At 44.1% G+C, this 25,893-nt stretch overlaps 1 protein-coding gene across 1 annotated transcript in view; it reads right to left on the bottom strand.

Annotated features, from left to right (window-relative positions):
• LOC126235283 (protein phosphatase PHLPP-like protein) overlaps positions 1-25,893 on the bottom strand; it is a 405,833-nt gene that overhangs the window by 92,016 nt on the left and 287,924 nt on the right. The window contains exon 5 of the mRNA XM_049944008.1: positions 22,559-22,696. Coding sequence (XP_049799965.1) covers positions 22,559-22,696 — 138 coding nt within the window. The remainder of the gene's footprint in view (positions 1-22,558; positions 22,697-25,893) is intronic.

Genomic DNA, 25,893 nt, shown 5'->3' on the forward strand with positions numbered 1-25,893 from the left:
GATGACCGCTACCGCTCGGACGAAACCTGACAGCAACGCCACCATGTTGAATAATGCTTTTCGTGCAGCCACAGGGCGTCGTATTTCGACTTAGACTGTACGCAATAGGCTGCATGATGCGAAACTTCACTCCCAACGTCCATGGCGGGGTCCATCTTTGCAACCACGACACCATGCAGCGCGGTACAGATGGGCCCAACAAGATGCTGAATGGACCGCTCAGGACTGGCATCACGTCCTCTTCACCGATGAGTGTCGCTTATACCTTCAACTAGAACTAGACAATCATCGGAAACGTGTTTGGAGGCAACGCGTTCAGGCTGAACGCCTTAGACACACTGTCCAGCGATTGCAGCAAGGTGGATGTTCCCTCCTGTTTTGGGTTGGCATTATGTGGGGCCGATGTACGCCGCTGGTGGTCATGGAAGGCGCCGTAACGGCTGTGCGATACGTGAATGCCATCCTGCGACCGATAGTGCAACCATATCGGCAGCATATTGGCGAGGCATTCGTCTTCATGGACGACAATTCGCGCCCCATCGTGCACATCTTGTGAATGTCTTCCTGCAGGATAGCGACATCGCTCGACTAGAGTGGCCAGCATGTTCTCCAGACATGAACCCTATCGAACATGCCTGGGATAGTTGAAAAAAGCTGTTTATGGTTGACGTGACTCACCAACCACTCTGAGGGATCTACGCCGAATCGCCGTTGAGGAATGGGACAATCTGAACCAACAGTGCCTAGATGAACTTGTTGATAGAACGCCACGACGAATACAGGCATGCATCAATGCAAGAGTACGTGCTACTGGGCATTACAGGTACCGGTGTGTACAGCAATATATGGACCACCACCTCTGAAGGCCTCTCTCTGTACGGTGGTACAACATGCAATGTGTGGTTTTCATGAGCAATAAAAAGGGCGGAAATGATGGTTATGTTGATCTCTATTCCAATTTTCTGTACAGGTTCCGGAACTCTCGGAACCGAGGTGATACAAAACTTTTTTTGATGTGTCTGTAATACTGAAACACAAAGTACTGCCAGAATGCTCGAAAAGGCGTCTTACTACGTTGTTGGTATATACGCTTTAGAACTGCGTAGAAACTTCGGGATCGACTTATAAGACTGAATAAAGTGGCTGGCAGTATTGCGGCATAAATGTATGCTTTCAGCGGTCATCGGCGGTAAACATGAGCGGCAAAAGGAACACTTCCCAAAACTGAGTCTGTTTTGCTTGAATTATTGGTTTGGCGCAGAAGTTCGTATGATTTTTCCGTAAGTTAAGTATACGTGAAATAGACTTTAGTAATGAATAATAATTCTCCCTCACTATTTACAACACTCTGCAACACTGGGGTGACTTTTCGATTCAGCGACTGTAGAAATAACGTGTTTTTGAAGCGAAGAACTGGTCACGTCATGTTCGGAGCGGATTTTCATCCGGAAAGGAAGTTCCTTGAAGGTTGTTCGATAGAGAGGGGAAAAGGTGAAAATCTGAGGCCCTAAGATCAGATGAATAAGGCGCGTATGGAATGACCACCCAACACAACTCCTGTACAGTATTTTTTGTCAGTGTAGCAGAACGCGGGCGAGTGTTATAATGGAGTAGCATCACTTCACGCAGGAAAGAAACTCTCAGTACACCACACCGTCGCTGCTGCACCAGATGCATAACATTATCTTTTGTGGATGCGCGCAGACCTTACCGCGGCCGGCAAAGTTCCTATACTTTCATTTAAAATAATGACTACACCTCACGGCGGGCATTACTCATTGATGCGATGAAGGTTTCTATCTTCTTTTTATCTGGTGAGGAGTGCTTTCCTGTAATGAATGAATGATTAGCAAACTGCTTAGGAAACGCGGTATGATTAAAAACTTCTTACAGTGGTTGACTTTTGGCTGTACATGATTTTGAAGGATAAATTTAAAACATCCATTAGCAAGTACGGGTAATGTTCCTGTTTCTAACATCTGTTTTATAATGTCAGATACGCAGAAATTATAAAGCATTCAGATATTCATGAAGCTTCAAATTTTCCGTATGTAAAAAAAATGGCTCTGAGCACTATGGGACTCAACATCTTAGGTCATAAGTCCCCTAGAACTTAGAACTACTTAAACCGAACTAACCTAAGGACATCACACACACCCATGCCCGAGGCAGGATTCGAACCTGCGACCGTAGCACTCCCGCGGTTCCGGACTGCAGCGCCAGAACCGCTAGACCACCGCGGCCGGCTCCGTATGTAAAAGTTCGCATTAAGATTACGGTGTATGATGTCGGATTTCACTTTCTAAAGTCCTCGATATTTCACTGAAGAAAAAATCCGGAAAACTTTGCTGGGAACTCGAATGATGTCTCATTAATATGGGATGAGATGACATCGTTTAACGATTAGCGCTGTTGTGGTTTAGTGTGATGGTTGAAGCAAATAAATAATATTAGATGTAGCCAAAGAAATTAAGAGTGACACAGGAAGGATCAATAAGCAATATTAATCAAGAAGTATGAGAAGGAGCCGAGACAATCTCAAAGTCAAATGGTTCAAATGGCTCTGAGCACTATGGAACTTAACTTCTGAGGTCATCAGTCTCCTAGATCTTAGAACTACTTAAACCTAACTAACCTAAGGACATCACACACATCCATGCCCGAGGCAGCATTCGAACCTGCGACCGTAGCGGTCGCGCGGTTCCAGACTGAAGCGCCTAGAACCGCTCGGCCACAACGGCCGGCAATCTCAAAGTCAGTTGCCACTCTTGAGGAGTAATATAAAAAGTCTAAACAGTTCCAGAAAAACACAAATAGCACTTCTCACGTTTGGATTTCATTGCGTTAAGCGTTTTCGGAATACAAACATAGTTACCTCTACATTGGTTATCACAACCACTTAGAGTAACATTGTGTCTCGCATGTGATATTTAAAAGTAGAGTTTGCTCCCACAAATAGTTTTTATTTAACTGCACGAAAACCCGAATTTTTTCGCAAATTACTGGTTTCTGATTTAAAAACAATCCATTCTCAGATCCATATCTGGTACAAAGTAACTCGTTAGTTTAGAACTAAGTAGCCTCCAGAAGACAATAAAATAAATTTTGGAAAAAAATCGGTCTAATGTTTTATGAAATGATTTGTCTAAAAATAAGAAATAAAACAGGTCAGAGAAATATTTGACGCACATACATCTATATCTAGATCTACATAGACACTCCGCATGCCATCGTACGGTGTGTGGCGGAAGGAACCATGTACCACTACAAGTCATTTTCTTTCTTGTCCCACTCGCAAATAGAGCGAGGGAAAAACGACTGTCTATATTCTCCTTATGAGCCCTAATTTCTCGTATCTTATCTTCGTGGTCCTTACATACAATATATGTTGGTGGCAGTAGAATCGTAGAGCTGTCAGCTTCAAATGCCGGTTCTCCAAATTTTATCAATAGTGTTTCTCGGAAAGAACGTCCCCTTCCCTCCAGGCATTCCCTTTTGAGTTCCCGAAGCATCTCCGTAACACTTACGTGTTGTTCGAACCTACCGGTAACAAATCTAGCAGACCACCTCTGAATTGCTTCGATGTTTTCCTTCAGTTCGACCTGGTACGGATTCCAAACACTCGAGCAGTACTCTAGAATAGGTCGTACCAGCGTCCTATAAGCGGTCTCCATAACAGGTGAATCAATCTTTCCTAAAATTCTCCCGATAAGCCGAAGTCGACCATTCGCTTTCCCTTCCACAGTTCTAACAAGCTCGTTCCATCTCATATCGCTTTGCAACGTTATGCCCAAATATTTAAACAACTTGACTGTGACAAGCAGAGAACTACTAATGCTGTATCCGAATAGTACGGGTTTGTTTTTACTGCTCATCCGTATTAACTAACATTTTTCTACATTTAGAGGTAGCTGCCATTCATCACACAAACTGCAAATTTTGTCTATGTCTTCTTGTATCCTCCTACAGTCACGGAACTTCGACATCTTACCGTACACCACAGCATCATCACCTCATTTGCTGTACATAATTTTGGGCACATTCAGGGTGGAATGTATCTCCGTCTATTTTATTTCTTCATTTTAGAGAAATTGTTTCACAAAACATTTGACTCGTCTTTTTCAATTTTTGTTTTGTCTTCAAGTTTTGTCTTATTGACAATGCATTTGATTCCCTAGCGTCTTTTTTTCTCTAAAAGTCCTAAATTTAGTACTTGATGAGGAGTAAAGCAATTGTGACAGTTAAATATCACATCTGTATCAATGTTTATACTCAAAACAGCTGGGTCTTGAAAACATTATCTTTTTGACCCCTCATTTGTCTTCCTAGCTTCTGGTATTCTCTAAATGTCCTAAATTTAGTACTTAATTCGAAGGAAACTATTTTTAAAAATAAACTATCACACCAACGCAATTTTCTTACGTATAACAGCTCAGCTTTGAAGAGATTAGCTTTCTGACACCTCATTTGCCTTCCTAGCGTCTTCTGTTCTCGAAATGTCCTAAATTTAATACATGATTCGAAGGAAGCTGTTTTGACAGTTAAATATCACACCGATGTAACTTTTTATGCGCTGAGTAGCTAGGCACTGAATAGATGAACTTTTTGACACACTGTTTACATAGCTAGCAGCAAATTTTCATGAAATATTTCACTTGTCCCTCAAATTACTAATTAAATTTTCCTTAATCATCCTGACTGCTTTCAAACAATTTTTTTCCAAAACTAGGCAGACCTCACACTGGTCTATTTGATACCTCATTGTCCATTTCCACAATCGCCTATGAAAATTCGTACAAAAACCCATCGTTTATTTTATGACTCTTGTTTTCGCGTCGCTCAAACGTTAGACTAATAAATAACTTGATGATTCTGATTCCCGCATTACATGTTATGACACTTTTTATAATTATATTTTACCTGAAAGGGGCTTCCATCCAGAGCAAGGTGTCGCACATCGAGCGAAGTGTTAAGCCGCAAATGAAGTTTCGTACCCAGCTGAGTTTTCGCCCTCGACAGGCTAGGGAGAAAACTCTTGTGCTTCTGGACGGTCGCCCTGTACTGCATATTGGTGAGGCTGGCACATTCCGTGGCATCGCTGCACTTCCTCGCCTGGTAACTGTTTCTGGAGTCGAGCCTGCAGCTGCGTCCGTAGTTGCTGCCATATTTTGTGGAAACGTGTTTCCTGCCCGTCTTATCCTTGGCACAGTAACTACACTTGCGCACAGATGCCGGGCCTTCATCGTTTCCCGGTGTCGGACGTCCGCATGTAGACGGCATTTCTGTGTCTTGCTTCACCTATCACAGCGGGGGACGACAAGGTTCCTTCACCCGGGCAGGAAACTACGCTGCGGTAGCGATCTATCAAAAACGTAGAACTCGGCGGTAAAATCGTGTACTGTAGTATCCTACCCTTTTTGTATTTACTTATAACACAAATCTCAAACGTTTCTGGAGTAACAAAAGGAGGTCCTGCCCAAAGTGGTCCGTTACAGGGAAAACGTTTGTGCCCAACACAAGGGGAGATCTGTCACAACGAAATATTTTGGCTCAGCAGCTGAACAGAATTTCCACATCGCAGACACACCTCGAAACACCGCGACGCGACATCACATCTGCAGCAGAGCGGCGCCTTGGTGGGCAGCGCGCCTACAGAGCCGGTGTCCGCTTGAGTGGAGACTGTGGTGGGCCTCGACTCGGCCACGGGATCGCCGGCGGCCGGCGCGTCCCACGGCGGCCGCCTGCACACACGCGGGAACCGACGTCTCCACCTGCTCTCACTTTTGCCCGGCGCCGCCGTTTGTTCTTTGTTTTCCCGCGCCGAGGCACCAGGAAGAGCACCGGGCGAAAGCAGAGCACGGGTACGCGTGTTCTTCCTGCAAGGGAACGCTTCCGGACACGGCCAGCCGCTCGGGACAGTCTGACGAGGAAGCGGGAACTTGTCTCGGTAGTGATGTGACTTCCCAAAAACAGTGATTTCTGCCCACGCAACTTTTCGGTAACTGGTATTTTTAGTGGTGATTTTGTCACAGTATAAAATCGCAGTTTACGAATTCTCAGCTTGTATCGATCCGCATTTCACCAACGTTAAAATGTCCCTGTGATTATTCATCGCCGGCCGGAGTGGCCGTGCGGTTCTGGGCGCTACAGTCTGGAACCGAGCGACCGTACGGTCGCAGGTTCGAATCCTGCCTCGGGCATGGATGTGTGTGATGTCCTTAGGTTAGTTAGGTTTAATTAGTTCTAAGTTCTAGGCGACTGATGACCTCAGAAGTTAAGTCCCATAGTGCTCAGAGCCATTTGAACCATCATCAGTCCCCTAGAACTCAGAACTACTTAAACCTAACTAACCTAAGGACATCACACACATCCATGCCCGAGGCAGGATCGAACCTGCGACCGTAGCAGTCGCGCGGCTCCGGACTGAAGCGCCTAGAACCGCTCGGCCACCGCGGCCGGCCATTGTGAAATGATGTAAATGACATTAACTATTGCCAAAGTTAACATCCATACATGTTTATTGCAACTTGTGGTAAGAATGTTGACACTGGAAATAGTTGCTAGGGCTTCATCATTTCACGGTGTATGGAGCTTTGCACTCGTTCAGTGCTGTTGTATACTTACAGCGAAAAGGCTCAGTTCTGACGATGACATGTATACATATCGGAAGATTTTAAAGTTTAGCATGTGTTGAAGAAAAATCTTTTTGCAATACTACTTGCTAATAGCATTAAGGCCGATATTGCTATTGTGAAAAAAATAATCTCTACCGCCAACGGCGAAAATGATGTCCTTTACAAAAAGGGTGGGAATACTAATAGTGTGAAGTTGACGATCATAGCATACATTTCCACATATGAGTTTGCGTTTAGAGTGCGGATTCTAACCGTTTTGTTAAACTCACAGGTGTCTGAACTACATATTCATTCACCAGATATAAAGATAATTCGAAATATTGTTGAAAGCAGACAGGGAGAAATTGCCAGTGCTCCGTTACTTCGTCATCGTCTGAAGAAAAGTTAGTTTCTAAGTTTGTGAATGTGCACAGGATAGAATACTCGTTGTGCGCGGGCATACCGAAAAGGTGCACTTCGGCAACTGACCTCAGAGAATCGCCAGTCCCTGTTTGTTTTCAAACTCTAAGCCATCGAACATGGTTGCACTGCAGAAGCAATGCAGTGGAGCCAACGAAGGCAAAGAAACGGCAGTGGACTGTTCTATTTGGGAACAAAAAGTTTATGGGCTTGGTGAATCAAATTTATACACTGCTGGCCATTAAAATTGGTGAACCACGAAGATGACGTGCTACAGACGCGAAATTTAACCGAAAGGGAGAAGATGCTGCGATATGCAAATCATTAGCTTTTCAGAGCATTCACACAAGGTTTCCGCCGGTGGCGACACCTACAACGTGCTGACATGAGGAAAGTTTCCAACCGATTTCTCACACACAAACAGCAGTTGACCGGCGTTGCCTGGTGAAACGTTGTTGTGACGCCTCGTGCAAGAAGAAGAAATGCGTACCATCACGTTTCCGACTTTGATAAAGGTCGGATTGTAGCCTATCGGGATTGCGGTTTATCATATCGTGACATTGCTGCTCGCGTTGGTCGAGATCCAATGACTGTTAGCAGAATATGGAATAGGTGGCTTCAGGAAGGTAATACGGAACGCCGTGCTGGATCCCAACGGCCTCGTATCACTAGCAGTCGAGATGACAGGCATCTTATCCGCATGGCTGTAACGGATCGTGCAGCCACGTCTCGATCCCTGAGTCAACGGATGGGGACGTTTGCAAGACAACAACCATCTGCACGAACAGTTCGACGACGTTTGCAGCAGCATGGATTATCAGCTCGGAGACCGTGGCTGCGGTTACCCTTGACGCTGCATCACAGACAGGAGCGCCTGCGATGGTGTACTCAACGACAAACCTGGGTGCACGAAAGGCAAAACGTCATTTTTTCGGATGAATCCAGGTGCTGTTTACAGCATCATGATGGTCGCACCCGTGTTTGGTGACATCGCTGTGACCGCATGTTGGAAGCGTGTATTCGTCATCGCCATACTGGCGTATCACCCGGCGTGATGGTATGGGGTGCCATTGGTTACATGTCTCGGTCACCTCTTGTTCGCATTGACGGCACTTTGAACTGTGGACGTTACATTTCAGATGTGTTACGACCCGTGGCTTTACCCTTCATTCGATCTCTGCGAAACCCTATATTTCAGCAGAATAATGCACGACCGCGTGTTGCACGTCCTGTACGGGCCTTTGTGGATACAGAAAATGTCCGACTGCTGCCCTGGCCAGCACATTCTCCAGATCTCTCACCAATCGAAAACGTCTGTTCAATGGTGGCCGAGCAACTGGCTCGTCACAATACACCAGTCACTACTCTTGATGAACTGTGGTATCGTGTTGAAGCTGCATGGGCAGCTGTACCTGTACACGCCGTCCACGCTCTGTTTGACTCAATGCCCAGGCGTATCAAGGCCGTTATTAGGGCCAGAGGTGGTTGTTGTGGGTACTGATTTCTCAGGATCTATGCATCCAAATTGCGTGAAAATGTAATGACATGTCAGTTCTAGTATAATATATTTGTCCAATGAATACCCGTTAATCATCTGCATTTCTTCTTGGTGTAGCAATTTTAATGGCCAGTAGTGTATGTCACATCCTTTGCATTCCAGATGATGAATCGATCCAGCTACATCTAGTCAAATGCGGTTAGCAGCAGTTTTGAATCAACTTTTTTAACGACTCTGAATCTGAGTCAGTTTGGATGGCTGAACAGCCGGAAGCGACGGTTCAGTATTATAATGCAAACTTCTGCGTAACACAGATTGTTTATTGCAGGTTTAAGACCTCGAGCACTCAGTTGCTTTCATTATCGGACATGTTAGCAGTTATACATTGTGGATAATATGACAAGTAATCAGTAATAGCAAAAGTTTAATAAACCTCGTGATTACCCATATTCAGTTCCGTCGTCGATTACTAGTTACCCTACGTATCCATTCAATCTCGCAGAGATAATCGTGAAGAGTCAAGATATACGTGGATAGCATTAGACACAGTGTTCTTGGACAGAAGTACGAACATCGGTCAACAGATGGCACACAGCGTTTGAACGTTATAACGCTACTTTTAGTTGTTACTTGTGACATACACTGTTGTAACGTTCTTGACAATAATCGAAATAACATGTTAGTTCCATGACAGTATGAATGTAGCGAAAGCAGACAGTGCACAGTCTAATTGTGACTTAAGCCACAGCCAGATACTGATAACTTGTTACTTTGAAAACTATGACGTCACGATCACTTCTGATTTTCAAAGTTACATCATTTCTTTCCCGCTCCTAAACTCTTGGCGACGCAGCCAAAGAGAGTTACAAAATATTAATAAATATTGATTCATTTCTTGTCGCTTATCTAGCAGACAACGTGTACGAAAGTAATAGTGACACGCAGAGACAGCGGCCGCTGAAATGTTCCGATTCATTGGGTTTTAAATCATCTTATTAATGCATATCTTAGACGTATTAGACAATGTTATCTGTCAGACAACGTTGTTAACAACTTGAAACTGCCAAATGCTGGTCAACATCATCCGTCACCCATCGACTCAGTAACCCCTATCAGCTATGTCGTCGAGAGTCTTCCTAGAGTGCGCATTTGGTATTTGTACGTAATTTACGAAATTGGGATACCAAAGTGTCATGTCGCATTAGGGAATATTCCGCCGGTCCTTCATAAATGTGGAATCGTATGAGATGTTGTCAGGTACGTTCTATTAATGCAAAGTAATGGTATATGTCATTATTAACCACGAGTAGTAGTTCCAGCCGCACGGATGACCCCTTTCCTCACTGATATGTGAAACGTGTGTTTTATATGTATTTGTTGAGAGTTGGTGAGTGTAATAGAGGTGTGTATAGTGTGGTGTTCTGACCGTGTTTTGATGGTAATGATGATGATGAGAGTAGGGAGAGGGTGAAACTCGGTGCCGGCACTTAGCCTGCCGCACTCGAGTAGCATCAAAGGGGCCGTCGGGCTTAACGTACCCATCCTCCAAACCATTCACCATCCACCGTGTCACGTGCCCTCACTTTATGAGATACTGCGGACGGGTTTGGAATTTAACCCAGGATATTGTGCAAAGTTAGGTGGTCAGGAATTTACTCCATAACGACTTACAGTAGGGAAGACTTACAGAGAGAAGTCTCGCGCTGCTGTCCAGGATTCGAACCGCAATACCTGTAAGTTGAACCTACCACACGGGTGAGCGTTAGCGACTTCGGCTACGGAAGCGGGTCTAAAGCAAAATGTTATATATAGTGCAACTAGAAAAGGGAAGGAAGTTTATGATTTAACATCTCCTTGAAATTGGAAATTTGTGGTAAGTTCTATGGGACCAAACTGCTGAGGTCATCGGTCCCTAAGCCTACACACTACTTAAGCTAATTTAAACTAACTTACGCTATGGACAACACACACACACACACATGCCCGAGGGAGGACTCGAAACTCCGAAGGGGGGGGGGGGGGGAGCCTCACGGACCGTGACACGGCGCCTGAGACCACGCGGCTACCCTGCGCGGCGCGTTCTTGACGACGAGGTCATTAGAGGTAGGGCACGAAGCCGAATGAGGAAGGAAATCGGCCGTGCCCTTCCAAAGGGGCCATCGCTGCGTTTCTCTCAAACGATGTAGCGAAATCACGGAAAATCTAAATGTGGATGACCGGCTGCGTATTTTTATCGCCGTCCTCCCGAATACAATTCCAGTGTTTCGTCGCTGCGCAGTCTCACTGGCTGCCGCATGTTTACGGAGGAAGGGATACAGAGATGAAAGTATCGTAGACTGAAAAAGGCGTTCAAAAAATGGTTCAAATGGCTCTGGGCACTATGGGACTCAACATCTGAGGTCAGAACTTAGAACTACTTAAACCTAACTAACCTAAGGACATCACACACATCCATGCCCGAGGCAGGATTCGAACCTGCGGCTGTAGCGATCGCGCGGTTCCAAACGGAAGCGCCTAGAACCGCTCGGTCACACCGGCCGGCAAAAGGCGTTCATGTAAACTGTGTGTTTCAGCTTGCCTATTCACTTCCAGTATTTTGGGAACCGGTTGAGGTGTCGGAATTCTGTCTGCTTCTTGAAAATTGTAATAAAGCTACTGGTATATTAATTCCAGCGGTATTCGTATCAAATTCACTTTTTCAAATGGTGCTGCAGTAATTTGTGTTACTAACATAGTGGATATAAAAAAACGAATTAAAAAGCGTTTCTATCTCCAAAACGTAACGATTAGTTTCGGAGAAATTGCAGCATTTAGCTGGACTGGCACATCGTCTGGAATGTAGGGGATATGACGTCCAAGTATGATTCACGAAGCCCGTAAACTTTCTGTTTCCAAAAATAACAGTCCACTGGCCTTTATTTGCCTTCATTGGCTGCACTGCATTACGTCTACAGTGTAACCACGTTCGGTGGCCGAGAGCTTGAAAATAAACATGGAATGGTGATTCGCTGAGGTCAGTTGTTGTAGTACACCTTTTCAGTATACTCGTGCAGTATAATTATTTGATCCTGTCCACATTCTATCAAAGAAATGCAAACCTCAGTACACACGAGAATATCTTTCCGTTATACGGTTCGTTATAGACGTAATACTAGATCCGAGCGCAAGAAGCGCAAGAACGTGGACTGGTATGGATCATGGGATAACTCGAGGAATTATCTGAACGTTCATTTCGTACGATTTCGAAAAGCAGGAATACGTAAACCAAGATGATCAAATGGGGATTTGAATCTGCTTCTGTAGAAAATGAATGGCAATGTCTTAATAACTGTCCTTACACGATTCGTTGCAGTTTTCCAGAGTTTATTCCGTCGCAAATAAATATAGAATAATTATGACTGTGGCATGCCCGAATCTGTGTCTTGGTGCCCCAGTGGCACGACAAGAGCTGGTCACTCACAACATAAGGAAGCAATGCAACTCTATCGTACCAAAGTTCAGTTTCATCATGATATTCTCCCTTCAAAACGAAAAAAAAAACGATATTTCAAAAAGATCAGGGAGAGTTCGACCATGAAAAAGTACAGTCTCACTCACAGCTAGAGTATGAGCGCCAGTATGTAACCCAACTGTGGTCTGCCTTCCGAACACTAACAGGACGCCCAGTATAAACTCAAACCAAGTGCAGATCTGTCTACGAAGGTGGCCTCTAAGTATTTCAGATTGGTGTCTGTCGCTATAACAACATGACTGCCCGGAGACACTGGACGGCGGAGCGTCTTAGGTATGTTACACAGAATATGACTGTTTTGCAATTTGCGATTCGATATCGAGATTTGCAACCGACACGTTCACTTGGGGACAAAGATGGAACGCGAAGCACTAATTTATTAGTGTGCGGAATATCCCATTACCTTAGTGGTGGACTGACACGAGTGCAAAAATAAGCTTTGACTAACGTATGAACCTTTATGTCCTTTGGTGTCCATCGAGGGTAGCTGACTCATTGTTCTACCGTGTTGTCATACTATTAGCGATTGTCCCGTTCGTTGATGACATGGAGAGTTAGGTTTAACGTCCCGGCTACAAAGCTGTCATTGCAGACGGAGCATCGGCTGGGATATGAAATCGCAGCATTCTTATCGAAGGAACACTTCCGGCATTCGTCTTAATCAACTTAAGGAAACTACCGACAACGTAGATCACGATATCGGGACAGGGATGTGAATTCTGCTCCTTTTGCTTACGTCTCCACCCGCGTGGAGGGTCTGAATCAAAGACTTAGACGGTTCTGCGATCGTGTAGGCTGCAGATTCCTCGACTTGCGCCAAAGGGTGGTTGGATTTCGGGTTCCGCTGAATAGGTCAGGAGTCCACTATACGCAAGAGGTGCCTACACGGGTAGCAGGGGCTGTGTGGTCTGGACTGAACGGTTTTTTAGGTTAGATGGTCTCGGGAAAACACAAGAAGGTCTTCATCCACAAAGGGTGCAGGCTGAACACAGGAAGAAAGGCGCTACAGTCTGGAACCGCGCGACCGCTACAGTCGCAGGTTCGAATCCTGCCTCGGGCATGGATGTGTGTGATGTCCTTAGGTTAGTTAGGTTTAAGTAGTTCTAAGTTCTAGGGGACTGATGACCTTAGAAGTTAAGTCCCATAGTGCTCAGAGCCATTTTTTTTAACACAGGAAGAAAATAGACACAGGAACCATTGGTATAACAGTCGTAAATTGTCGTAACTGTGTTGGGAAAGTACCAGAGCTCCAAGCGCTAATAGAAAGCACTGATGATCAATTCGTTATAGGCACTGAAAGCTGGCTAAAGCCGGATATAAGCTCAGCCGAAATTTTTGCGAAGAACCTTATGGTGTTCCGAAAGGATGGGCTAAACAGGGTTGGCGGTGGCGTGTTTGTTGCTGTTAGAAGTAGTTTAACTTGTCGCGAAATTGAAGTAGATACTTCCTGTGAATTAGTATGGGCGTAGGTTATTGTTGGCAGCCGGCATAAAATAATAATTTGATCCTCTTACCGACCTCCCAGTTCAGATGATACAGTTGCTGAAAGGTTCAAAGAAAACTTGGTTTGTTTTCAAACACGTACCCGACTCATACGATAATAGTTGGTGGTGACTTTAATTGACCCTCGTTATGTTGGCGAAAATACATGTTTATTTCCGGAGGTACGCATAAAATATTATCCGAAATTGTGCTAAACGCATTCTCTGAAAATTATTTCGAGCAGTTAGTTCATGAGCCCACGCGAATAGTAAACGATTGTGAAAACACACTTGACTTCTTAGCAACAAATAATCCTGAGTTAATAACCAGCATCATAACCGATACAGGGATTAGTTATCACAGGGTTATCGTAGAGAGATTGAATATTGCAACCCCCAAATCCTCCAAAAATGAACGAACAATATACCAATTCAAAAAACAGGTTATAAATTCACTTGACGTCTTCCTGAGAGACAATCTCCACTCCTTCCAGATTAACAATATAAGTGTAGACCAGATGTGGCTTGAATTAAAAGAAACAGTATTGGCAGCAAATGAGAGATTTATATCAAATAAATTAACAAACGACGGAGCTGTTAATCCTTGGTACACAAAACTGGTCAGAACACTGTTTCAGAAACAACGAAACAAAAACGCCAAATTTAAACAGACGCAAAATCCCAAGGTTGTCGATCTTTTACAGAAGCTCGAAATTTTGCGCGGACTTCAATGCTTATAATAGGTTCCACGACGAAACTTTCTCTCGAAACATGGCAGAAAATCTAAAGAGATTCTGGTCGTATGTGAAGTATGCTAGCGGTAAGACACAATCAATGTCTTCTTTGCGCGATAGCAATGGAGATGCTATCGACGACAGTGCTGTCAAAGCAGAGCTACTAAACACAGCCTTTTGAAATGCCTTCACAAAAGAAGACGAAGTAAATATTCAAGAATTCGAATCAAGAGCAGCTGCCAGCATGGGTAACGTAGAAGTAAATATCCTCGGAGTAATGAAGCAACTTAAATCACCTAATAAAAGTAAGTCTTCTGGTCCAGATTGTATACCAATTAGGTTCCTTTCAGAGTACGCTGATGCAATAGCTCCATACTTAACAATCATATACAACCGTTCGCTCGACGGAAAGTTGCACAGGTCACACCAGTATTCAGGAAAGGTAGTAGGAGTAATCCACTAAATTACAGGCCCATATCATTAACGTCGATATGCAGCACGATTTTGGAACATATATTGTGTTCGATCATTACAGTTAACATGGATTTAGAAAACATCATTCTTGTGAAACACAACTAGCTCTATACTCGCATGAAGTGTTGAGTGCTATTGACAAGGGGTTTCAGATTGATCCCGTATTTGTGTATTTACGGAAGGCTTTTGACACTGCACCACACAAGCCGTTTGTAGTGAAATGCGTGCTTATGGAATATCGTCTCAGTTATGTGACTGGATTCGTGATTTCTTATTAGAGAGGTCAAAGTTCTTAGTAATTGACGGAAAGTCATCGAGTAAAACAGAAGTGATTTCTGGCGTTCTCCAAGGTAGTGGTGTAGGCCCTTTGCTGTTCCTTATCTATATAAACGATTTGGGAGAGAAACTGAGCAGCCGTCTCAGGTTGTATGCAGATGACGCTGTAGTTTATCGACTAATAAAGTCATCACAAGATCAGAAAAAATTGCAAAACGATTTAGAAAAGATATCTGTATGGTGCGAAAATTGGCAGTTGCCCCTAAACAACGAAATGTGTGAGGTCATCGACATGAGTGTTAAAAGGAATCTATTAAACTTGGGTTACACGATAAATCAGTCAAATCTAAAGGCTGTAATTTCAACTAAATACCTAGGAATTATAATTACGAACAACTTAAATTGGAAGGAACATATAGAAAATGTTGTGGGGAAGGCTAACCAAAGACTGCGTTTTATTGGCAGGACACTTAGAAAATGTAACAGATCTACTAAGGAGACTGCCTACACTACGCTTGTCCGTCCTCTTTTAGAATAATGCTGTGGGATCCTTACCGGATAGGATTGACGGAGTACATCGAAAAAGTTCAAAGGAGGGCAGCACGTTCTGTATTATCGCGAAATAGGGGAGAGAGTGTCACTGAAATGCTACAGGATTTGGGGTGGACTTCATTAAAAGGGAGGAGTTTTTCGTAACGGCGGGATCTTATCACGAAATTCCAATCACCAAATTTCTCCTCCGAATGTGAAAATATTTTGTTGACACCGACTTAATGGAAAGTCAGAGCTCGTACGGAAAGATATAGGTGTTCGTTCTCTCCGCGCGCTATACGAAACTGGAATAATAGAGAATTGTGAAGGTGGTTCGATGAACCCTCTGCCAGGCACTTAAATGTGATTTGCAGAGTATCCATGTAGATGTAGATTGAGATACTAGACAAAACAAGTGTATACTCGACTGTCTTGTCCGGTAGCTTTATGGACTTCTATCATACTGGACGTATATCTGATTTATTGTATTAATTAAACAAAACACTTTTTAGCCCTACTGCATGAAGTTTATTAGTAACTTACGACCTACGTTTCGGGATATAAGCTATTTTCTAGTACACTGGTGATACCAAAGATGAGAACCAAGCAAAGATAATTATGTCAGCTTCTTAATCTATCGATTCTTTTCTTAAACTATAGAATTTTTCTCAAGGATCGATAGATTAAGAAGTCGACATGTTTATCTTTGCTTGGCTCTCATCTTTGGGATCAGTTGTGTACTAGAAAATGGGGTTGTATCTCGAAACCTAGGTCGTACAGCAATAATAAAGTCTGTAAAACAAAGCTAAAAAAACGTTTCGTTTATGAGTACAATATACAATATTTCACCAAGAACGCACAGATTAACGAATTAAAATGAATAATTTTTGTTTGCCTATCATATTAAATATTATGTTGACTGTGTCCGTAGCTGCAGTAATTAATTCGAAACAAATCATGGTACCAGCTGCGATTTAAATTTTTAATACCACGGCCGGTTTCAGCCTCCAAGGTCAATTTCAGATGGTTAAGAACATAGCGTTGTGGAGTTATACAGCTGAGTCTGCATCTGCGTACCTCCACGATGTAAGGCTCATAACTACCTGAAATTGCGATAGTGACTGAAGCTGGCTGTGATGTTAAAAAATAAAATTGTAACTGGTGCTGTAATTTCCAGAATGAGATTCTCACTCTGCAGCGTAGTGTGTGTTGACATGAAGCTTCCTGGCAGATTGAAACTGAGTGCCGGATCCAGACTCGAACTCGGGACCTTTGCCTTTCGCGGGAATGTCTCTACCAATCTCATCTTTTCTTTTTTTCTTTTTTTAAATCGTTATGTTATCAGGATTTGGTCTGGGCGGACGTCACGTGACATCCATTCAGGTTGATAGTTGAATACTTCACTAACTTTTTTTCATTTTTTAAATTACGGAGGCCAGCCAGCCCTATGACTGAACGCGCTGGGCTACAGTGCCGGCACCAACGGAGCTACCTAAGCACGATTTAGGTCCCGTCCTCACAGCCTTATTTCTGCTAGTTTCTCGTCTCCTACCTTCCGGACTTCATAGTGCTGTAATACACTCCCAATATCCTCAAAAAACGTACTGCAAATGTGACAGGACCATCCGTGACTTTTGCAGTGCTGAAGATTAGTGGCGAAATGCCCCCTAATAATTCACCATTAATTTTAACGAACGCCGTTCGTGGCGATACCACATCCAGTTGAGAGATCAATTGTTTTATTACTTAAACTGTTTCTGATCTATTCCACTGGAGCAAAATTTGTTGTGTCTTGCCATCAGTAATCTAGACTAGAATAAACTGCTTAATCTATCAAGTATATGACTTTAGTAGAGAGCATAGTTAGGAAGATACGGAATATTTTCACAGAGTTCAAGGTTCCAAAAGAATATTCAGAAAATGTACGACAGCCTTGCAGTTCATCACACATCGTCAATCTAGCTGATTCATGCCGACGTTAATGTTCGTCTAAACGAGTCTTACGATACGCCCTTGAAACTCGGCTGTCTCGCTCTGCTACGCTAAAACGGACACATTTGTTGTATACATGATGCAATAAGGAAAAGAGACGGTACGGTGGCCTGTGGGTCCACAATGGTGAGTCTGATGTTAGTGCATGTTATTCCTAAACGGCGGACTGTCAGCTCTGTATCCAGGATCTGACTGACTTATTTACTGTAGTTAGCTATACACTCGTCTTGTTGAAATGGGGACCACGAGTAAACCACCCACGTCTCCGCAAGCGCAGATGGTTGTTAAGGCTAGTGCTGTACACACGGGTAGCTGTTTAGAACCCTCGTAGTGGATCTTGCCTCCTTGAGCGATATTCAAGGTATGTACTCCGTGCTCAGCATCAAACCTGTTTTATTGTTCACTGGTGTGGCGCATAGTGGACACACAGGCTGGAGACCAGAAACCTCATTACTACTTCGTGGCACAATAGGGGAAGTTGAATCGAGCAAAATTTTCTGGATAACTGTAGGTCTGAAATGCATCGTTGCGGAGCTTCGGCCATTAAACGACAACCAATCAGAGCCCAAGTGTGTGCGTTTAAACTAATTTTCCCCAGCTAATACCTGTTATGCGAACGAGCGCAGTTAGGAGTACTGATGAAACTAGCTTACGTTAATGGTTTCAGCTGAATAATCAAACCTAGGCAAACTTTTAAATTTGTATCGGCGGTTGGCTACATTAGACGCTAATATGGTGGTTGTTGGGATGTTTAAGGGGGACTAAACAGCTAAGGTCATCAGTCCCCCAACGCTAATATGTGTACCAAATCTGGTTGAAACAGTTCCAGTGGTTTAGTATGAGCTCTATATCCGTGGTTTTGCCCGTGTACCACATGTCAAACGTATTTTACACATATTTCACACATATTCGTACTCACCGAGCGAGGTGGCGCAGTGGTTAGTACACTGGACTCGCATTCGGGAGGACGACGGTTCAATCCCGTCTCCGGCCATCCTGATTTAGGTTTTCCGTGATTTCCCTAAATCGTTTCAAGCAAATGCCGGGATGGTTCCTTTGAAAGGGCACGGCCAATTTCCTTCCCAATCCTTCCCTAACCCGAGCTTGCGCTCCGTCTCTAATGACCTCGTTGTCGACGGGACGTTAAACACTAACCACCACCACTATTCGTACTCATGATTCACCTATACTTATAGTGAATTTCGGCCCCGCAGTTTCATTTTTACGCAGCTCAGTTTTTATGGCGTCGCATCTCATGAACGATGTGTCGAGCATGATATAATTCTGCTTATGTTTCCAGTGGTGTATGTGGCAACTGTCTTTGAAGCGTATTTTGAGTAGAGTAAGTGGTGAGGAAGGAATAAATTAAAACGTCATGCGTGAGGCGGTACTTTTTCACGCATCTCAGTAGTTGACATGATATCTTTTGCACTGTGTCGTACAATCACATTTTTTGTAGGTACATTCAGAGATATATGTGGATACTATCTGCGAAATGTGTCGTGTACAGAGTTAGTAGTAAAGAAGTAATTAATTTAAACGTGATGCGTGATGCGGCAGTTTTTCACGCTTCTCAGTATCTATGGAGTCGTATCTCCTGAACCACGAGTCTTACAATGATACAATTTCGCTGGTAAATTCAGTGGTGTGTCTGAATACTCTGAAAAACATGTCGCGAATGCAGTTAGCAGTAAAGAAATAATTAATTAAAAAGTCATGTTTCATACGGCAGTTTTACTGCATGAAAAGCGAAAATGCAGTAAGCGATGAACTTTTCGTTTCATCATTTTGTGGAGGTTTTCAGACAGGAAAAGTTTCGGAAAGGTTTTAAAATATCCGTGAAGTTTTATGCAAGTCACTAAGTGCTCTCACTCTCAAATTCTTCTTCTTCTTCTTCTTTCGCTTGCGTCTTTATCCCGCGCTTTCGCAGGGTCGGCATGGTTAGGATCGGATTTGGCAAGGTTAATGTTGAGGGGTGGCCGGATGCCCTTCCTGCCGCCACCCCATACACCTGGGATGGAATTAGAGTACCCCAGCTGTCTGCGTGTAGTGAAATTCATGGAATAGTGTGAACGTGTTCAGATGTCTGCGAGTCGTGTAACTGAGGCGGGACACGGAGACCAGCCCGGTATTCACCTAGTGGGATATGGAAAACCGCTTAAAAACCACATCCAGGCTGGCCGCCACACCGGCCCTCGTCGGTAATCCGCCGGGCGGATTCGATTCGGGGCCGACGCACCTACCCGAGTCCAGGCAGAAGCGCATTAGCGCTTTCGGCTAACCTGGCGGGTTGCTCTCTGTCTCAAATACAGGATGAACAAAGTATGGGAATTCGCGCGTCGTGGCTAAGCTGTTTTTTCACCCTCATCGCCACCCTTTGGCTGGTATATGGTTCCTTCCCCCACAATGATTCTTTCGAGACAGTACGTGATACGTGTACCAAGTTTGATTGAAATCGGTCCAGCAGTTTAGAACGAGATGTGGAACATACATACATAAAAATACATGTACATTCATTTTTATAGTATCTATGGATAAACATGCCATATTTTAATTTTTGTTAATGTACAGAGTACGTGAACAAATTTACGTGAGTAAGTGCGAACTAAGACAATAGTGAAACTAAATTTTAACCGCTCTTTTTTCTCACATAGCATTTCTTACAGCATATGATCGACATTCTTGCCTCCAATATCGCTACAAAGTTGACAGGGTAAGCAGCATAACACGACAGAAGGTTTATGTGACAGAAGTATACCGTTGTACAAAGCCAAACTCGCTCACTTTCTGTACAAATTTCCGCGCCCTCCACGCTGAATGCCTACTGGAGATAGAAATGGAGCGAGTACGAGTGTGATGTTCAGGTTGCATACTTCACAAATCCAGGCGCTGCTGTTGCATCACTGTTAACGGGGTTCCTTCGCTCCCGCTGTTCTGCGTGTATGACGAGTCTGAGAATTGTGGCGCTGCGGTCGCTTCATATTCGTCAACTTGTTCTCTCTTACTGAAGCATGCAGCAATGTAAGGTTGGTACGGAAAATGAGTACACGATCTTGCTGCTGTAAAGTGGCAGTGAGTAGGCGAAGTGACCGACTATCGGGATCAGATGGCATGAAGTGCTATGTGTGTTTTGTGAGACTGTGGAGGGTGTAAGACGAAAATTAGTTAATGCAAAGGACACTGTTGCACATCTGTTCAATCAGAGGAACAGTGAGATCTAGAATAAGTTTCACGCTATAGTCCACGCTTCGGACGAAAAACATAGAAAATTTCGTATCATAAAAACAAAATGGTTGTGGTCTTGTTTATTTCGCCTTCACTAGCAGAAAACGACTCTAAAGTGGGTATAAATCAATGTAATTGATAGACACTCTTTGACTAGACAGAAAATATTACAATAAATTTACAGAAGTCTTCCAAAAAGTTTCGTCTATGTAAATATATGTATGGCTCTGAGCACTATGGGACTTAACATCTGAGGTCATCAGTCTCCTAGAACTCAGAACTACTTAAACCTAACTAACCTAAGGACATCACACACATCCATGCCCGAGGCAGGATTCGAACATGCGACCGTAGCGGTCGCGCGGTTCCAGACTGAAGCGCCTAGAACCGCTCGGCCACAGCCGCCGGCTAAATATATGTATTAACAGAAATATATTCACTGCTAACTAGGAGTCGTTACATTGTTACATAACTTGCTTCTGTCATTTAGGCAGATCGGACATTTTGTGACATTTCAACTTGCACTTGAGAATAGCTCTAAAGCCGAAATCATGGTTGTGTCAAATAAATAAATAGTAATTGACAGTTTAATGGCGGAAATTTAGAGTGGTTACGTATGTAGCGGGATTGCCGCGGATCTGCGGTTATACTTGCGGACTCGTGTACTTGCTCTCCTTCCTAAGCGAGTCGAGTTCACTTGTATCCAACAGACTCAGGGGACGAGTGGGTAGCCGCGGAGACTGACGAGTCGAGTCTACGGGCACATGGAAACGGCGAGATCGGTGATGGTATCACAGGACTTGCTGGCGAGTTTAAAGCGAGTACGAGCTCATTTCTGATCTGTAATGGCTACCGTTGTATAGCCTAGCTCTACTACGGTGTACTTCTGGGGGATGGATATTTGGAAACGTCTGTTCGATTCGGGGCGCCCGACCCTGCTCTAGCCTTATTATTGAGATGTTTTCCTCCACAATGTGTGTTACAGAAATCATTCAAAGAGATCAGGGAGGAGCAAAACTTGGCGCTCATACTCGTAATTTTATTGATTTTGCTGGAAACAATACAGCCGTTACAATTGCTAATCAAGGTTAGTATGACAGTTAAATTTTAAGCGTACAGCTAATTTATTGATACATAAATTTACAAGTGTTACTATTTGATACCTGAGAGATTGGTATCCTCTCCTTGCAGGCCTCGTGCTATTAAAATGTTAATGTAGATTTTCTGATTGATAAAACTATTTTAAACGTCCATCGTAGGCTGTCAAATTCTTTATACAGATGAAATTTATTGCATTCTGTATCACATTAAATTACTGGCCGTTATTATGCAATAAATTTCATCTGATAAAGAATTTAACGACCTATGAATGGGATTTAAACTGGTTTTAATGCTCGAAAATAACGTCGAATATGTGGACTGGCACCTGAAGGAACCGATGATACTTTACAGGTTGTTGTGACTAATTAGTGTTTTAATATTTGTTAGTTAGGGAATCCGCAGTTTTACAAAGTTTCCCAACAGTTTATTTTGGTGCGATGCGTCTTTAGTACATCCCAAAATAATGTAATTAAAATCTCCATCGTCTTTTGGGTGTTCGCTGAATGTGGGAGGGTGTTAGATATGCACAGAAAAACATGCGTTTCGCAACCCTATTTGAATAACTGATGTCATATGTCTCCTCAGAAGATTCGTCTGACGGTTTCGTTGGAATAGTGTTCTGGACAGAAGCTAACAAAAACTCGTTTTGCTGCTGCTATACCTGCCTCTGTTGTTCCCACATTAGCTGCGCTGTAACTCACCCCGTAGTCGGCGAGCACGATGCGGCCCTTGAGCAGGTTCTCCCTGAGCACCAGGCGGCCCAGCTGCTGCTGCTGCTGCTGGAGCACGTCTCCGCCGCTGGACCGGCCCACGCCCTCCACGCGGTTGCCCTGCACGTCCTGCAGGCAAACCAGGCCGTCAAAACTCAACTTCATCTGTACAGCTTACGATATGTCTCTCATTTATACGAGAGCCGAGCATCATCCAGAAAAAAAAGAAAACACGATTAATTACTTTTTTTTTGCAACAGATACAGCAATGTTTCGGACAGAGACAAGACGGCAGTTATAAGGGTCGAAGGGTATGAAAGGAAACCAGTGGTTGTGAAGGGAGTGAGATGGATTGTAGCATATCCCGATGTTATTCAGTATGTACTTTGAACGAGCAGTAAAGAAAACCAAAGAAAAATTTGGAGTAGGAATTAAAGTTCACGGAGAAGAAACAATAATTTTGATGTTTTCAGTTTACGTTGTACTTCTTTAAGAGACGTCAGAGACCATTAAAGAGCAGTTGAATGGAATAGACAGCTTCTTGAAAGGAGGATATAAGATGAATATCAATACATGAAAAAAAATGGCACTGAGCACTATGGGACTTAACATCTGATGTCATCAGTCCCCTAGAACTTAGAACTACTTAAACCTAACTAACCTAAGGACATCACACACATCCATGCCCCAGGCAGGATTCGAACCTGCGACCGTAGCAGACGCGCGGCTCCGGACTGAAGCGCCTAGAACTGCTCAGCCACCGCGGCCGGCCCATGAAAAAAAAGGACAATGGAATTTAGTCGAATTAAATCAGGTGATGCTGAGGGAATTACACTACTGGTCATTAAAATTGCTACACCACGAAGATGACGTGCTACAGACGCGAAATTTAACCGACAGGAAGAAGATGCTGTGATATGCTAATGATTAGCTTTTCAGAGCATTCACATAAGGTTGGCACCGGTGGCGACACCTACAACGTGCTGACATGAGGAAAGTTTCCAACCGATTTCTCATACACAAACAGCAGTTGACCGGCGTTGCCGGGTGAAACGTTGTTGTGATGCCTCGTGTAAGGAGGAGAAATGCGTACTATCACGTTTCCGACTTTGATAAAGGTCGGATTGTAGCCTATCGCGATTGCGGTTTATCGTATCGCGACATTGCTGCTGGCGTTGATTGAGATCCAATGACTGTTAGCAGAATATGGAATAGTTCAGGAAGGTAATACGGAACGCCGTGCTGGATCCCAACGGCCTCGTATCACTAGCAGTCGAGATGACAGGCATCTTATCCACATGGCTGTAACGGATCCTGAAGCTACGTCTCGATCCATGACTCAACAGATGGGGACGTTTGTAAGGCAACAACCATTTGCACGAACAGTTCGACGACGTTTGCAGCAGCATGGATTATCAGCTCGGAGACCATGGCTGCGGTTACCCTTGACGCTGCATCACAGACAGGAGCGCCTGCGATGGTGTACTCAACGACGAACCTGGGTGCACGAATGGCAAAACGTCATTTTTTCGGATGAAGCCTGGTTCTGTTTATGGCATCATTATGATCGCATCCATGTTTGGCGACATCGCGGTGAACGCACATTGGAAGCGTGTATTCGTCATCGCTATACTGGCGTACCACCCGGCGTGATGGTATGGGATGCCATTGCTTACTCGTGTCGGTCACCTCTTGTTCGCATTGTCGGCACTCTCAACAGTGGTCGTTACATTTTAGATGTGTTACGACCCGTGGCTCTACCCTTCATTCGATCCCCGCAAAACCCTACATGTCAGCAGGATAATGCTCGACCGCATGTTTCAGGTCCTGTACGGGCCTTTGTGGATACAGAAAATGTTCGACTGCTGCCCTGGCCAGCACATTCTCCAGATCTCTCACCAATCTGGTCAATGGTGGCCGAGCAACTGGCTCGTCACAATATGCCAGTCACTACTCTTGATGAACTGTGGTATCGTGTTGAAGCTGCATGGGCAGCTGTACCTGTACACGCCGTCCAAGCTCTGTTTGCCTCAATGCCCAGGCGTATCAAGGCCGTTATTACGGCCAGAGTTGGTTGTTGTGGGTACTGATTTCTCAGGATCTATGCACCCAAATTGCGTGAAAATGTAATCACATGTCAGTTCTAGTATAATATATTTGTCAAATGAATACCCGTTTATCATCTGCATTTCTTCTTGGTGCAGTAATTTTAATGGCCAGTAGTGTAATAACATAGCTATAAAGTGACGTTAAATAGTAACAGATGACACCTTTATTTCTTTTTCATATTACGTCACCCATCTCCCGTGCTGTTGATATTGTAACTAACTGTGTTTCTTTTTTCATTATTTTTTCTCTGCTGTTCTTGGGTGCACTCAGCCTCGTGATGCCAATTGAGGAGCTACTCGACCGAATAGTAGCGGATTCGGTCAAATAAAACCATCATAACGACCGAGAGAGCGATGCGCTGACCACACGCCCTTCCTATCCACATCCTCACCTGAGGATGTCATGGCGGTCGGATGGTCCCGATGGGCCACTTGTGGCCTGAATACGGAGTGCTTTTTCAGTGTTGTAGCGCGGAAGCAGTGTAAAGGTTTACTTCTCGTGTAAATGTCTATGAATTAGAAAGTTCTTAAGTGATCCACTAAATTAATGTAATCATCACCTGTGTTCGAGATGAACGTGCAGTAACAACTCACAGACGTCAGGTAGCAGCACTATCAGTGGAGGGTATATGAAGCATTTCGGGGGGATGCGAAAAACAGTGCAGTCGCTGTCGCAAAGCAGAAACGGAGCGATTTATCCGACGCCCAAAAGAACATGATTACTGACTTTCGGGCAAAGGGTGGAAGCACTTCCGAATCGGCTCAATTTTTAAACAGTTCGCGTGCCACCGTGGGTAAGCACACCGTGCATGCCAAAATGGGGCTATCTGCAACTGTTGGACCAAGGGACTACCAGCAACGTCTCCTCAACGTTCAGCAAACGTTGGAGCGTATGGGCCTCCGTAGCAGGTGCTAGGTTCGTGCACCCATGACGACTGCTGTTCATTAGCGTCGAATGATGGAATTAAATGATAATTAAATCAAGACCCTAATCTGTCGACAGGAATTGATATACATCAATACACACAGTTGAAAATGTGTGCCCCTGCCGGGACTCGAACCCGGGATCTCTTGTTTACATGACAGACGCTCTATCCATCTGAGCCACTGAGGACACAGAGGATAGTGCGACTGCAGGGATTTATCCCTTACACGCTTCCCGTGAGACCCACATTCCCAACTCAATGTCCACACACTACATTCGTAGTGCCCCTGCCC

The sequence above is a fragment of the Schistocerca nitens genome, chromosome 2 (assembly GCF_023898315.1).
Source record: "Schistocerca nitens isolate TAMUIC-IGC-003100 chromosome 2, iqSchNite1.1, whole genome shotgun sequence".
Lineage (NCBI taxonomy): Eukaryota > Metazoa > Arthropoda > Insecta > Orthoptera > Acrididae > Schistocerca > Schistocerca nitens.